The 15800-nt window shown below is 40.9% G+C and overlaps 1 protein-coding gene across 3 annotated transcripts; it reads left to right on the forward strand.

Annotated features, from left to right (window-relative positions):
- Nucleotides 1-1717: 1717 nt before the first annotated feature.
- asmt2 (acetylserotonin O-methyltransferase 2) lies at nt 1718-15576 on the forward strand. 3 transcript variants are annotated; one of them, XM_052154031.1, is made up of 9 exons: nt 1718-1928; nt 4251-4347; nt 10147-10321; nt 10629-10758; nt 11072-11140; nt 11847-11965; nt 12056-12193; nt 12365-12487; nt 12975-15576. In XM_052154031.1, exons 2-9 carry the CDS (start codon nt 4267-4269, stop codon nt 13184-13186), a joined length of 1047 nt encoding a protein of 348 aa, XP_052009991.1. In that variant the 5' UTR covers nt 1718-1928; nt 4251-4266; the 3' UTR covers nt 13187-15576. The 3 variants fall into 3 exon arrangements, with proteins under 3 accessions (XP_052009991.1, XP_052009990.1, XP_052009992.1); XM_052154030.1 differs by having other exon boundaries at nt 11847-12193; XM_052154032.1 differs by lacking the exons at nt 1718-1928; nt 4251-4347 and adding an exon at nt 7407-9205 and having other exon boundaries at nt 11847-12193.
- Nucleotides 15577-15800: the final 224 nt, after the last annotated feature.

Genomic DNA, 15800 nt, shown 5'->3' on the forward strand with positions numbered 1-15800 from the left:
TAATACTGTCGTTATAAATTATTGAGCCAGTGTGAATAAGGGATGCCTGATATTATGCCTGACTTTATGCAAACAAACACAAAAAGACAGTAAGCAGACTGCTGATTACATTTACATTAATGCATTTGGAAGACGCTTTTATCCAAAGAGACTTATCGGGCACTTATTACAGGGACAATCATGGAGCAACCTGGAGAACACAATGATGGTGGCTGTGGGGATCGAAAAAGCGACCTTCTGATTAACAGTTATGCGCTTTAGCCCACTACGCCACCACCACTCCATTTATTGATTATGCCTTATAATTGATTATTATACTCTGTAATCGATACATCAAAGTTTCAGCATAATGTTGATGCATTTTTACACATCTTCATACTTTTATAGAGCTTAAAAAAGTTATTTCATTTGGGTGTGCAAGCTTTCATTTTGGGTGGCATTTGCACACCCTGGAACACTGCTCTGTCGGAGGGGCACCTCAGCAAAAGGGCAGGGGCTAAAGCCCCTAGAGCCACCCCCTCAGCACATGCCTGCTGACTTGTGTAGAGGGCTTCTAGACGAGAGATGAATCGCTGTCTTGAGGAATTCTGAGGAATGGTGTTTGTTAGTAATGGGCGGATCGATACTAAAGTATCGATACTTCTGATACTGATGTGATATTAAGAATTTCGATCCTCACATAAAATATTGATTCCGATTTTTTTTTTAAACTAGTGATCTTATTATTTAGATAACATGAATATTAATGCATCTCATATGCTTTGAAGTGGAGAAAAATAATTATATTAGCGTATAGTTGCATGGCACCGTAACAATTTTTTTCTTCCGCTCATTTTGATGCACAGAAATGCTAAAATACACCAGCAGTCACAGACAGTGCTCATCCTTTCAGTCATAGCACTCGTTCAAAGGGTGCTTTCCTGAGGTAATGGCAGAAAAACAGATTCTGTAGTTATTCACGCTAAGTAATGACAAACCTAGACATGACATGTATCATAATGGATTTGACCATTTCTACAGGTTTATTTCAATTCAGTGTTGTTAAAACATTGATAATGATCTTTTATCCATGTTAATAAATGATACCCTTATGAAAACTTACCATGGATCTACTGTAGTAATATTGTATTAACCATGACTGTAGTAACAATGACTGTAGTGACCATTTTTTTTTTTTTTGGTATTCTTTTTGGCAGAAAGCAAGGTTCTAATAATCAACCATGGTTTTACTACTGCATTACTGTATTACACATTTGGTAAATTGGTTTTAGTAATAGTAACCATACAATAATATCTATGGTTAATTTTTTTTGTTTTATTTGTGGCTTATACTAACTAATTTTAAAGGGTAAACAAAGCAGCCTAATAATTTTCTGTTTAGGTCTACAAATATATATAAAAATATAAGTAATAATTTAAGTTAAAATTAAATTAAAGAATTTGTAAAAATTCAATTTAACAGAGGTATCAGTATTGGTATCGATAACGGTGATATTGTCCTAAAAGTACTTGGTATCAGATCGAAAAGAAATCAAGTGGTATCCCCATTGTGCAACTCCTTTTACAGCGGACAGCTTCGCGCTAAAACACATACGAATATTGACGTTATATTCGAATATTGGCGTTATTGTAGAAAGGTTTCAACTAGGTCGTGTGGAAGGACAACTCCCATATGCCTTAGCACGCAACGTCAAGTGTACTGTGTCGTAAGGGAACTAGAACGCTCGCATAATAATCCCGTCGCGCGCTCGAGCTGCAGGCGGGGAATCGGGTTCAAAACCGCCAGATGTCACTGAAACCTTAATGATTACAGAGACACGGGCAAAGGGTGATGTTTTCGTTTGCAATGAGAGGACTTTCAGAAAAGACCCTTTGCAGTACAAATAGCTAGAGAAACACTGCGCATCAAAACCTGCAGGCATTGTTTGGTAAGTCTCTGCACATACACTGCATGTTTTGCTATATAAATAATACCTACGACTGACTCGTTATTCTCACGTAAAACACTCATAAATGCATCGTGTAATGTGTTACATTTACATCAGTGCATGTTTAAGTATGCACATTCTTGATATCTTCGATTATGTTCGATCTTACAAGATATCTCTTGTAAGTTTGTCTGCATGAATGGTTTTTGGTTATGCAATACATTGTTTCACTGTCGCCGTCTTGTGAAAGTAATGTGTGGCACAGATTTCCTAATACGGGCCACCCATTTAAGACAGGAAATGCGATTTTGTTTTTTAGATATTTCAGCTGAATGTAAGTCATTGTACAAATATGAACCAGTTCCTATCGAAAAGCATTCAGTGATGACTTCAGCAATCAGCTGCAATGTTTATGATCATCAGAAAAACATCCAATATTAATCTAATTTCACGCTGCTCTGTTTCTTTGCCTAAATATATATCTACACAAATAACCTCTTAATCGTTTAATATTTGCTTTAATTATATTTTAAAGCATAAACTGATTTAAGGCATGAAGAATCTGCAGACAGTGTCTGATGAATAATGACTAGAATTATTTGTTTACTCGGTGAAGGACGGAAAACAATGACAAAATATGGCACAATATACTGTAAATCAGGAACAACGAAGCAAGAGAGAGAGAGATAGAGAGAGAGATTGTAAAGAACATGAAATTTAGATGCATGATAAATTATGTTTAAATTTATCATCCAATAACAAATAAATTATGGACAACCAATGATTAAATGCATGATCAGTACATGGTATCTTATTGTAGCTTAAAAAACACTGGCGGCCAAAAGTTTGGAATAATGTACAGATTTAGCTGTTTTGGAAGGAAATTGGTACTTTAATTCACCAAAGTGGCATTCAATTGATCACAAAGTATTGTCAGGACATTACTGATGTAAAACATAGCACCATCACTATTTGAAAAATGTAATTTTTGATCAAATCTAGACAGGACCCATTTCCAGCATCCGTCACTCCCAACACCTTATCCTTGAGTAATCATATTGGGTATTTGGCTCGTTAAATGAAGCTTAGCATTGTCTTTGTGTTTGTTATTGATTTGCCACATAATGCAATAGACTGGCATGTCTTAAGGTCAATATTAGGTCAAAAATGGCAAAAAAGAAACAGCTTTCTCTAGAAACCATTGCTTTGAGGAATGAAGGCTATACAATGCTTGAAATTGCCAAAAAACTGAAGATTTCATATAAAGGTGTACACTACAGTCTTCAAAGACAAAGGACAACTGGGTCTATCAAGGACAGAAAGAGATGTGGAAGGCCCAGATATACAACTAAACAAGAGGATAAGTACATCAGAGTCTCTAGTTTGAGAAATGGATGCCTCACATGTCCTCAGCTGACAGCTTCATTGAATTCTACCTGCTCAACACCAGTTTCATATACAACAGTAAAGAGAAGGTGCAGGACTTATGGGAAGAATTGGAAAGAAAAAGGAAAGGTTAGAGTTGGTAAAGAAACAGACATTGGACAACAGATAATTGGAAAAGAGTGTTATGGATCTTAATCCCATTGACCTTTTGTGGGATCAGCTGGACTGTAAGGTGCATGAGAAATGCCCGACAAGACAGCCAAATTTATGACAAGTGCTACAGGCAATGTGGGGTGAAATGTCACCTGAGTATCTGGACAAAAAATGACAGCTTGAATGTCAAGGATCTGCAAAGCTGTCATTGCTGTACATTGAGGATGTTTTGATGAGAACTCTTTGAAGAAGTTCTGAAAAAAAAATTCAAATAGTAATTTTTCACAGTATTCATGTTATAATAAATGGTGATCAGTGGAATGACACTTTGGTGAATAAAAGTACCAATTTCTTTCCATAAGAGCAAAATCTGTACATTAGTCCAAACTTTTGACCGCCAGTGTAATTAATTTGCATTAGTCTTAAAATTAGATATTTGAAGTTGTCCTGATATAAACTAACAAAACAGAAAGAAATTCTTCTGTGAAAAGTACAGTGCAGAATATGATTAAAGTGTATGTCAAGAATACTTGGATCAGTTAAATAAGAATTTCTAATGAAACTGATGTTTCCAACTAATGCTTAGCTGCATGACTATACAATGTTTTTCATAGAAGAAACATATACCTCTCTCTATATACATATATTTAATATTTTTTTAATTTAGCAAGAGTGGAATGACTTATGGCCATGTCATGAACTGTGAAGGTTTAGTTACACGTACAAGTTGGAGTCTGATCCTGTGCAAGATACTGATAGTCTACTTTGACTTGACTTTAACAGGAAGAGTTTTCTCATCATGGCTGAACATTTATCCCAGAGTGAACTGGACTACCCTTTCAAGCTTTTAGAGTATTTCAATGGATTCAGGATATCCAAGGTTTGGGGGTTATTCTATTACTCTCTTTTTGGTCTTATGTGAATCAATAAATCAGTGTAATCAGTACTTTTGTGTTGGTTTCCTTGATCTCCAAACAGCTTCCCATGTAATGTTGAACTACCTCACATCATGAGCGTACTATCTGAATAATGGGTCAGCCGTCAGTGTTCACCACTCATGACTTCTTGGATTATGTAACTGTTTTATGAGACCGCAACTATTATTTATGGCATGCACCCTGCAGCACAGTCTCCTCTCTCACCAACTGTTCTGTCTCATTTATCACTGACAGGCATAGATGATGTTATCTAGCCTCAAGGGGGGGCCAACCTCTTATTTGTTAGAAGTCACTGAATCAAACATTGAGATGACTCAGCTTTTTGTTTTCCCATCAGTCTTTATAGCTCTTCAAACAAAGAAATGTAACTATGAACTGGTGAATTGTTAAGTTCCCATATCACTATTGTGATCTGGAGTGACATTCTTAACCTGGGTTCCTTCACATTCTTAATCGATGTCATTTTTAAAAGTTACATTTTCCTGCTAAGCAAAATTGCATAAGATATACTCACTTTCAGAGAATGTATCTTTAAAATAACAGTATTTTGTTTTGTTCCATTTGCAGATTTTTATTTTAAGTGAGACTGTTGTGTAGGTAAGTGAGGACCCAAAAGCGATGTAGCAAAAACAGAGTCTTTTAATGAAGTTAAGGAAAAATGTCAAAACACAAAGTCTTCTCCTTGGGAGGTAGCAAACAAACAACCCGCAGAGAGGGCGTAATAAACAGAACAACAAATGCTTCTTAGATGATCACAGAGCAAGTCCTTGGGCAGCAGTCAGGGTAAGCGGGGTAGCGACTACAGGCTGCGGGTCTCTCCCAAGTGCTGACCGGAGTCGAGGGTAGATAGCGGATACCAACTCTCTCGTAGCGTCAGATAACTGGGCACAAATAGTGGGGATGGTTAGCAGCGAACAGAGTGTAATGACGGCGGATGCCAACAGGACAGAACTCTGGACAGAGAAAAACAGGACTGTAGTAGCGTCTAGTGAGAGAAACTCTAGTGAGAATCCGACAAAGAAAGCAGCAAGAGCAAGGAGAGAAGTAGAGAGCTAATCAGAGGAAAGAGGGAACAGGTGGGTAGAGGATTAACGAGGAAATTAGGGGAGATGTGCGGAAGGAACGTTGGAATCGGGGAGTTGAGAAGAGAACAGCGGAGGTTGGTACCCGAGGCTGCTCTGAAAAGGAGACAGACCGGTAGCAGACGAAGAAGTGAATTATGGGCGTATTCTGCCCAGGGAAGGTGCTCGGACCAGGACGCGGGGTTACGGAACGAAAGGCTGCGCAAGATGCGACCAACAGTCTGATTGGCCCGTTCGGCTTGACCGTTAGATTGAGGGTGGAAGCCGGATGAGAGACTGACGGAAGCCCCAATAAGGTGACAAAATTCCTTCCAAAACTGAGACGTGAACTGTGGACCCCTATCCGAAACAATATCAGAGGGGAGGCCATGAATTCTGAAAACATTTTCAATGATAATTTGCGCCGTCTCCTTAGCGGAGGGGAGCTTAGCGAGGGGGATAAAATGGGCCGCCTTAGAAAATCGATCGATAACAGTGAGAATGACTGTCTTGCCCGCTGACGCAGGGAGTCCGGTGATGAAATCTAAGGCGATGTGTGACCACGGTCGAGAAGGAATAGGAAGTGGTCTGAGAAGTCCGGCCGGAGGAGAGTTCCCAGACTTGGTTTGCGCGCAGACGGAGCAAGCCGCCACGAAACGACGCGTGTCACGTTTCCGAGTGGGCCATCAAAAACGCTGGCGAATGGAAGCGAGCGTGCCCCGAACGCCGGGGTGACCAGCCAACTTGGCCGAGTGAGCCCACTGAAGAATGGCCAGGCGGGTGGGGGCGGGAACAAAGAGAAGGTGTCTAGGACAGGTGCGCGGCGAGGGAGTGAGAGCGAGCGCTCGTTTAACCTGCCTCTCAATTCCCCAGACAGTCGACCCCACGATACGTCCCACAGGGAGAATCCCCTCGGGGTCCGTGGCGACCTTGGAGGAATAGAGGCATGATAAGGCATCAGGCTTGGTGTTCTTGGAGCCTGGGAGGTAGGAAATAACAAAATCAAATCGGGCGAAAAATAGAGCCCAACGAGCCTGGCGCGCATTAAGTCGTTTAGCAGAACGAATGTATTCTAGGTTCCTATGGTCAGTCCAAACGACAAAAGGAATGGTCGCCCCCTCCAACCACTGTCGCCATTCGCCTAGAGCTAGGCGGATGGCGAGCAGCTCGCGGTTACCCACATCGTAGTTACATTCAGACAGCGACAGGCAATGAGAAAAGTACGCGCAAGGGTGGACCCTGTTGTCCGAGAGAGAGCGTTGGGAAAGGATGGCTCCCACGCCCATCTCTGACGCGTCAACCTCGACCACGAACTGTCTGGCCAAATCAGGTGTAACAAGGATGGGCGCGGACGTAAAGCAGTTCTTGAGGAGACCAAAAGCCCCCTGGGCGGAAACGGACCATCTAAAGCACAACTTGATGGACGTAAGGGCAGTCAGGGGGGCAGCCACCTGACTGAAGTTACGGATGAAGCGTCGATAAAAATTGGCAAAACCGAGAAAGCGCTGCAGCTCGACGCGCGACTTAGGTATGGGCCAATCTAAAACGGCTTGGACCTTATCAGAATCCATTCTAATGCCCTCTGCAGAAATGACAGAGCCGAGAAAACTAACGGAGGCGGCATGGAAAGTGCATTTCTCAGCTTTCACGTAAAGGCGGTTCTCTAATAGGCGCTGGAGGACGCGACGAACATGCTGGACATGAATTTGGAGAGACGGAGAGAAAATCAGGATGTCGTCGAGGTAAACGAAAACAAAGATGTTCAGCATATCTCTCAGGACGTCATTAATTAGTGCTTGAAAAACAGCAGGGGCGTTAACGAGGCCGAACGGAAGAACCCGATATTCAAAGTGCCCTAACAGAGTGTTAAATGCCGTCTTCCACTCGTCCCCCTCCCTAATGTGTACGAGATGGTAAGCGTTACGCAGATCTAACTTAGTAAAAAACTTAGCTCCGTGCAAGATCTCGAAAGCTGATGACATAAGAGGGAGCGGGTAACGATTAACTAGAATGTCATTCAGACCTTGGTAATCAATGCAGGGGCGCAAGGAACCGTCCTTCTTCTGAACAAAAAAAAACCCCGCCCGGCGGGAGAGGAGGAGGGAACAATAGTACCGGCATCGAGAGCTACAGATAAATAATCCTCGAGAGCCTGACGTTCGGGAGCCGACAGCGCGTAAAGTCTTCCCCGGGGGGGAGTGGTTCCTGGATGAAGTTCGATACTACAATCATATGAACGATGCGGAGGAAGAGAAGTGGCCCGGGACCGACAGAACACCGTCCGCAGATTGTGATACTCCTCCGGCACCCCCGACAAATCACCAGGCTCATCCTGAAAAACAGAGACAGAGGACACAGGGGGAACAGCAGACATTAAACATTTCACATGACAAGAGACATTCCACGAAAGGATAGTATTCTTAGACCAATTAATAGAGGGATTATGTTGAACTAGCCAGGGATGGCCTAAAACAATGGGGGCGAAAGGGGACTGAAAAATAAAAAAGAAATGGTCTCGCTATGATTACCGGAGACAGTGAGGGTCAAAGGTAACGTCTCACGCTGAATCTTGGGGAGGGAACTACCGTCCAAGGCAAACAGGGCCGTGGACTTCCTTAAGTCCATGAGGGGGATACCATGTTCCCGAGCCCAGGTCTCGTCCATGAAACAGCCCTCCGCCCCAGAGTCAATCAAAGCCCTGCAGGTGGCAGAAGAGCCGGCCCAGCGAAGATGGACGGGAAAGGTGGTGCAAGACCTTGAAGGAGAGACCAGAGTAGTAGCGCTCACCAGTAGCTCTCCTCTTACTGGCAAGCTCTGGCTTTTACCGGGCAGGAGGTAACGAAGTGAGTGGCAGAACCGCAATAGAGGCAGAGACGGTGGATGATTCTCCGCTCCTTCTCCTTAGCCGAAATGCGGATGCCCCCCAGCTGCATGGGCTCAGAAACCAAGGTGGTAGGGGAGGGTGGTAGTGCAGCGGAGAGGGGTGCGAAGGAAGATGTGGACTCCTGGTCACGAACACGGCGACGGCGATCGAACCGTCTCTCTCTATACGGATGGCGAGCTCTATCACGGAATCCATGCTGGAGGGAACCTCTCTGGAAAGAATCTCGTCCTTAACCTCCGAGCAAAGACCATCCAAAAAACGGGCGAGCAGTGCCGGCTCGTTCCAGTCACAGGAGGCTGCAAGAGTACGGAACTCATTGGAATAGTCAGTGATAGACCGCTTACCCTGACGCAAAGATGATAGGACCCGGGATGCCTCTTCACCAAAAACAGAGCGGTCAAAAACCTGTATCATCTCCTCCTTGAAATCCTGATAACAGTTAGTACAGTCAGCCTCCGCCTCCCAGATGGTCGTTCCCCACTCTTGAGCCCGTCCAGAAAGGAGAGAAACAATGTAGGCGATACGGGCTCTGTTCTGGGAATAAGTAGTGGGCTGGAGAGAGAAAACCACGTCACACTGGATGAGAAACGCACGGCATTCAGAGGGCTCACCGGCATAGCACGGCGGGTTATTGATCCTGGGTTCCGGAGGCTCGGGGGTCCTGGAAGTGGCCGGTGACTCAGGGCGAAGAAGAAGTATCTGTCTCGAGAGTTCGGAGACCTGAGCAGCCAGGCTCTCAACGGCGTGCTGCGCCGCAGACAGCTCTGCCCAACATCGCTCCCTGGAGCTCGACGGCTGACTGGAGTGAGACCGGGTTCGCTGGGTCCATCTTGGTCGGATTCTTCTGTTGTGTAGGTGAGTGAGGACCCAAAAGCGATGTAGCAAAAACAGAGTCTTTTAATGAAGTTAAGGAAAAATGTAAAAACACAAAGTCTTCTCCTTGAGAGGTAGCAAACAAACAACCCGCAGAGAGGGCGTAATAAACAGAACAACAAATGCTTCTTAGATAATCACAGAGCAAGTCCTTGGGCAGCAGTCAGGGTAAGCGGGGTAGCTACTACAAGCTGCGGGTCTCTCCCAAGTGCTGACCGGAGTCGAGGGTAGATAGCGGATACCAACTCTCTCGTAGCGTCAGATAACTGGGCACAAATAGTGGGGATGGTTAGCAGCGAACAGAGTGTAATGACGGCGGATGCCAACAGGACAGAACTCTGGACAGAGAAAAACAGGACTGTAGTAGCGTCTAGTGAGAGAAACTCTAGTGAGAATCCGACAAAGAAAGCAGCAAGAGCAAGGAGAGAAGTAGAGAGCTAATCAGAGGAAAGAGGGAACAGGTGGGTAGAGGATTAACGAGGAAATTAGGGGAGATGAGAAACAGCTGGAAGCGGAGAGAAAGAAGAGGGGAAGTAACATATAACGATCAGCAGAGGGCGACAGAGTAGAGGGAAGGAACAGAAACGAGACAAACCATGACAGGACAAGACAAGACATAACAGAAACTCTTGCTTAGTTATGCTTTTGCTGAAAGCATATCCTAAATAACAAATAATTAAAGTCTAGATTGGTTGGCGTTTGGTGGGAAATTAAAGTTAGGAATTGAATGTCTTCAGGGAGAAACATTTATTTATTTAAAAACTGTAAGGAAAATGGCATTATTTATTTATTTAATTTGCAACTTTCAATGCATTTCACACTTTAAAAATACATGACAAAAACACGTTTTCAGACCAATAGGAGGAAGGAATCTAAAAAGTGTGTTTTTTGTCGATCTTCCTCAAATCTTCCCTTTCCTCCAGGTGATATTTTCAGCTTGTGAGTTAGGTGTGTTCGACGTTCTCCTCCAGTCCCAAAAGCCCATGAGTTCAGGTGAGGTGGCACAGAAACTTACGGCCAATGAAGGTGGCATAGAGCGATTATTGGATGTGCTGGTTGCCATAGAGATTGTAGAGGTGGAACAGTTACATGGGACAGGTGAGCTACTGAGGTATTTTATATTAGCGTACAAATAGCTGGAAATGGGCAACAGCAGGAAAACAAGTTCTCTTAAATATACAGTATAATTTATGTCTGTGTGAAAATGTAAGACACGATGTGGACATTTGATAAGGTTTCAGGGTCCTAATGATTCAAGGCTGTCTCAGTGTAAATATTTTGTCAAATTTTCCCCTGAAATATAGAGGTGATACATTTCTAATAAACGTTTAGAAAAGTATTTGTTCATTGTGTCTAGATTACCATTAAAATCATGGTTATTTTACCTGTCTTCTTTCTCTGATAGCTTATTACAGCAGTACAGATGTTGCTAATCTATACCTGGCCAAATCCAGCCCCAAATCTCTACACAATTTGATCATGTATTATTCTCAGACCATCTACCCTCTCTGGAACAATCTGGTAGATGCCGTAAGGTAGGTGCTGGTTTGTACCAGCCATTGGCATCTCTGTTTCTGTCTAGGTTTGATGGTAGAGACTGGCCTTTTTTCTACATTCTGTGGTCATCACATTTGTTTTTTGACAGAAACTTTCCTGAGCCCCTTTAAAATGGTTATTTCATGCCTTTAATTTGGAGGATGATTAGATGCATCAGGATTTAACTCCAGATACCAATGATATTGAGGTCCAAAAGTAAAGCCTGACCTTCTTGAAACTAAGCTGTATTTTGATGTTTTTTCCAAGTAAAAAAAGCCTCCTAATGTCTTCACATATCTGAATACTCCACAGGGAAGGAAAGAACCAAAATGAGAGAACCTTTGGCCTCCCATCTGAAGAGATTTTCTCCGCCATATACAGGTTGATGTATACATTTCTTCTTTTTGGTTTTATATAAAATAAGCAGTAATGCTGGGTGAATTATTTTGTTTATTTGGACATCAGTGGATTGAAAGTCCTTTCTTAGACTTTCTTAGACTCCAGCAATGCAGTCTTAAGCGATTAGCCGTTGGTGAAATTCTAGGTCATAGACTTTTAAGCCTTAAATAGAGCTCAAATTTAAGGCTTTATGACAGTTCTCATTTGTAGAGGGATGGTGAGTTTTTGCTAGAGTGTGATCTGAGCAATATTTGTGTATGTGATTGTGAAAGAATGACAAATTTGTGTAATTTACTGTATATGAAGTATGCCTTAAAATTGTTTGGGTTTAAGTGACATAAGTATGCACGAGTGCATATCAGGGTTTAGTCATTTTGGTTGATGGGATGATGCACTCATTCTTATAATATGAGTCCTTAACTCACATTTCTACATGTAAAGATTATTGCATTGTGTGTGTTCCTGCTTGTGTTTCAGAGGTGTTTTATGAGTATAAGGATACTTTCTAATCATGTTGCATTAATCTTACCCTCAAATTTGTATTCCCTGGCATCTTTTGAGAGTCAGTGTGTTTAACAGATGGCAGAAGTTAAGATTGGTTTGTTCTGTATTTTTTGTGAATTCAGCTGGAAAGAATCTTTATGTTGACACAGGTGTGTGTGTGTGTGTGTGTGTGTTGTTTTTTTAGGTCAGAAGAAGAGATGCTGAAGTTCATGGGTCTGATGAACTCTACGTGGGTCATTGATGGCCATGACATAGTGACAGCATTTGATCTTTCCTGCTTTAAGTCTATTATAGATCTGGGTGGTGAGTATGAATGCAGTTTATACCTTGGTACTCTTACTACAAGAGACAGCTGTCCCATTCTAAGGCATGTTAATTTGAGACTGTTTGCAGGTTGCTCTGGTGCATTAGCACGTGAGCTGGCAAAAGAGTATCCTTCCTCCACTGTCACAGTTCTAGATCTCCCAAATGTGGTCCAAACTGCTCAGCGACATTTCGTCCAGCAAGATGACACCGTTCAGTTTCAAGAGGGTGTGTGTAGCTGTGTTTTGACCTAAACATTGATTAGTATTTGGCAGTCAGGGTCATTTTGGTACAGTCTAATAGCTGCCCTCACCATAGCATCTTTAAATAGCTAGTTTTGTTATATGGCATTTGTAATGTTTAAAGCATTTTCTGTATACATTTTTTGTGTGTTCATAGGGGACTTCTTTGAAGGAGAAATCCCTACTGCAGATCTGTTTATTCTGGCTCGGATCATTCATGATTGGAAAGAGGAAAAAAATCTCAAGCTACTGAAGAAGGTTCATACAGCATGTCATCCAGGTGAGAACCTTTATCAGTTGCCTTAAAAATAAAATAATGAGCCATGCATAGCATTGATGTTACCACTAATCAGGAGTGTTCTCTAAATATCTCTTATCAGTGGTAAAATCACTGTAATGCACAGACTCCTGTGGCTTATTGCTTTTTTTAAGCGGTGACAACAGCACTAGGATTAAAGACAATTATCAAAATAAACAATGCTTCCATCAAGTTTAAGAGTTCATTAACAACACTGTAGGATGTTTGCATGTACCAATCAATGTAGCAACTTGTCACATTAATATAGAATGTGCCGTCACAGGTGTAAGTTTACTGTCATTTTACAATGGCTTTGAACGTGGCTTATCAAATCAGAATTTAGAGTTGAAACTATCAGTTTTATAATGAGCATTTGACCAGGGGCATGTAGTTTTAGTAGATTACAAAGCATTTGATGAGTCTTGATCATACTGTTTCTACTTTACCATCTCTTCTGTTCTCAATCTAGGTGGAGGCATTCTGATAGTGGAGGCAATGTTGTTTGAGAACCGGCGGGGTCCAACTATGGCCCAGATTTTCTCTCTGAACATGCTGGTCCAGACAGAAGGGAAGGAGCATCCTCCATCTCATTACACACGTCTGCTCACTGAGGCGGGATTCAGGGACGCGCAGGTCTGTCGGACTGGAAAATCGTACGATGCTATCCTGGCACTCAAATGAACTCCCATTGAACCCCTTTCAGTAATCAGACCCCTTCTGCCTTATCTCCAGACCTGTTGTGATCAGACACTTGTCAGTAATCATGCGTATGTCTAACATCTGTTGCTCCACCATAGCCTAGTTTTAGGTCTCCTGTCCAATCATAAAGCAGTATTTTTACAACATAGACTGAGCCAAGTCCTGAACATTTCTTCCAAAAGTCTCTTACTTTAGTAGTGGATTAGGTCTAGCTATTTGTGAACCTGGCCCTTGAGGCCTACAGAAGTGGTCTGAGAGGGAGTGGGTTGAGGAGTGCTTTTGGATTGGCTAGCAATGTGTGAAAAATAGGCTCCTCCCTCCATTCTGTCCATTGTACAGTACACCCATGCACTGCTGTCTTGTTGACACATGGTTAAGTGTGACCTCTATTGGTGATTTTCTGCACTAACACACACAAAATAATAGTTCTTCTGATGTACCAAACACCCAGAAATACAATTCTGTTAGTTGATTTTTTATTCATACACAGAACTTCCATTGAAGGTCTACATATATCAGTTCCTGACTTAACTGCTGACCCATTTCTGCCTCACTTCATTTCAATAGTATGAAACAGGGCCATACAGAAGTACTAAGTTGTTGTTTTTTGTCTAACATTATTAACCATCTCCAGGATAAATGGAAGTTCTCTTGACAGTTGTCAATTGCTTGTAAAGATGCAGATGCATTGTTTTTTTTTTAATCTTTAGTTTGAGTACAAGTACTTTTTCTAGTGAAAACATGCCACACCCTTGACCTTTGGCCACGCATTTATTTTTGTCCTGGAATAACATACTAATAAATGGAAAGGAAACAATGAACAATGCTTTTAGTTGCTAAGTAATTCCAAGCATTTAGCAGCTTGTATAGCCTACACTTTCAGCAATGTTCAAAATGTTCATGGCACACCTCACCTACTAAAAATTTCAAATAAACAACTCAAATGCATTGACATGCTTTGTAGCTGACATTTGTTAATTATGAATATTTAAAATGTAATACATATTTAAATCTTATACTTCTACATTGGATTAATGAAATAGTAATTAGCCGTCATTTATACAGGTTTCTTATGAATATTAAATCATGAATACAGAGGTGTGTTCAATCAGGCTGAGCTCTTCAAAGGCTCCCTGAAATCTCCAAACATGACATAAGTTGGTTATAATGAAAAAGATGACATATAAGCCATGATGAGATGTTAGGGATGGGTGATACCACTTATTTTCTTTTCGATCCGATACCAGTAATTTAAAGTCCAATATCGTCAATACCAATAACAATATTTCTGTTAAATTATTAATTATTTTGTTTGTGATTTCTTGGGATTTAATTGGTTATTTAATTTTTTTGGTCAGAATTCAAGTCATTATTATTATTATTTTTATTTTTACATGTGTGAGCCTAAACAGAAAATTATTAGACTTCTGTTTTGTTTACCCTTACAAAAATTAACCATGGTTTCACTACAGTAACTATAGTTTAACCATGGTATTTATCTAAACACAGTTTTTATTAAGAATATGATATCTAAATATGACATTTATAAGAAATGTCACATTTAGATATGTTATTTTAGTGTAAATTTACTACAGAAGCTGTTTCTCTGATTTTCTATCATTACCTCTACAAGGCACTGATCACTCTTCTGCATGCCTTTCACCTGCATGTTAAAATTAGTGGAGGAAGAAATAGCTCCCATCCTGCACAAGTATTTGCTAAAAGATTTATCCTTTTTATTTCACTTTCAAACTTATGATTATTGTTCATGTTCGTGGTAACCAAATTATAATATCTCTAGTTTAAAAAAAATACTAGAATCAATATTTTTGTGTGAGGATCTATATTTTTGATACAGCACCAGTATCGGAAGTATCGATACTTTAATATCGATCCGCCCTTTCCTATGAGATGTGCGTGCGTGCTTCCCCTGGTAGCTAGGGCACCCGTTATTTTCAGAATTGAAAATAATTAGTCTGGAATTGACTCTTGGAATCGATTCCAAAACCAGTCATTGGAATCTGAGTCGATTCCCAAATATAACAAATATTCCAGACTAATTATTTTCAATTCCGAAAATAACGGGAGGTAAAGTTAAATCTCATAATAAACAGCTCACAACTAAGCATTATTTGCACTATTTATAATAGGATGAATGACATTTACTATTAATAGGTCCATTCTAAACTTAAATCAGGGCCTATATGCATATAATAAAACGCGATGCTTCAATCCCATAAAATAAATTTGAGGGAAGTTCGAAGAAGTACCGCAAATAGTCTTAAAAGCATAATTTAATCTATATCGAGTCTGTTACCACTCTCGAGTTCTTGTTTACAAAGAGGTTTATATTAGAATGCACAGTAGGATTGTCCACAACCGTTTGTACACTAAATAAAATGTCCAAACAACACACTGTTTTTGTTTGATTTCATAAAAAAATGTAAATAAAATTTTGTACAATGTAGGCTACTCTAAATGTATATGTATATATAGCCTATATATATAGCCTATATATATATATATATATATATAGACTCCAGCTTTGGAGTCGATTCCAAAATTTGGAGTCAATTCTCAATTCACAAAGCGTTGG

Source organism: Xyrauchen texanus, chromosome 22 (genome assembly GCF_025860055.1).
Source record: "Xyrauchen texanus isolate HMW12.3.18 chromosome 22, RBS_HiC_50CHRs, whole genome shotgun sequence".
Taxonomy (NCBI): domain Eukaryota; kingdom Metazoa; phylum Chordata; class Actinopteri; order Cypriniformes; family Catostomidae; genus Xyrauchen; species Xyrauchen texanus.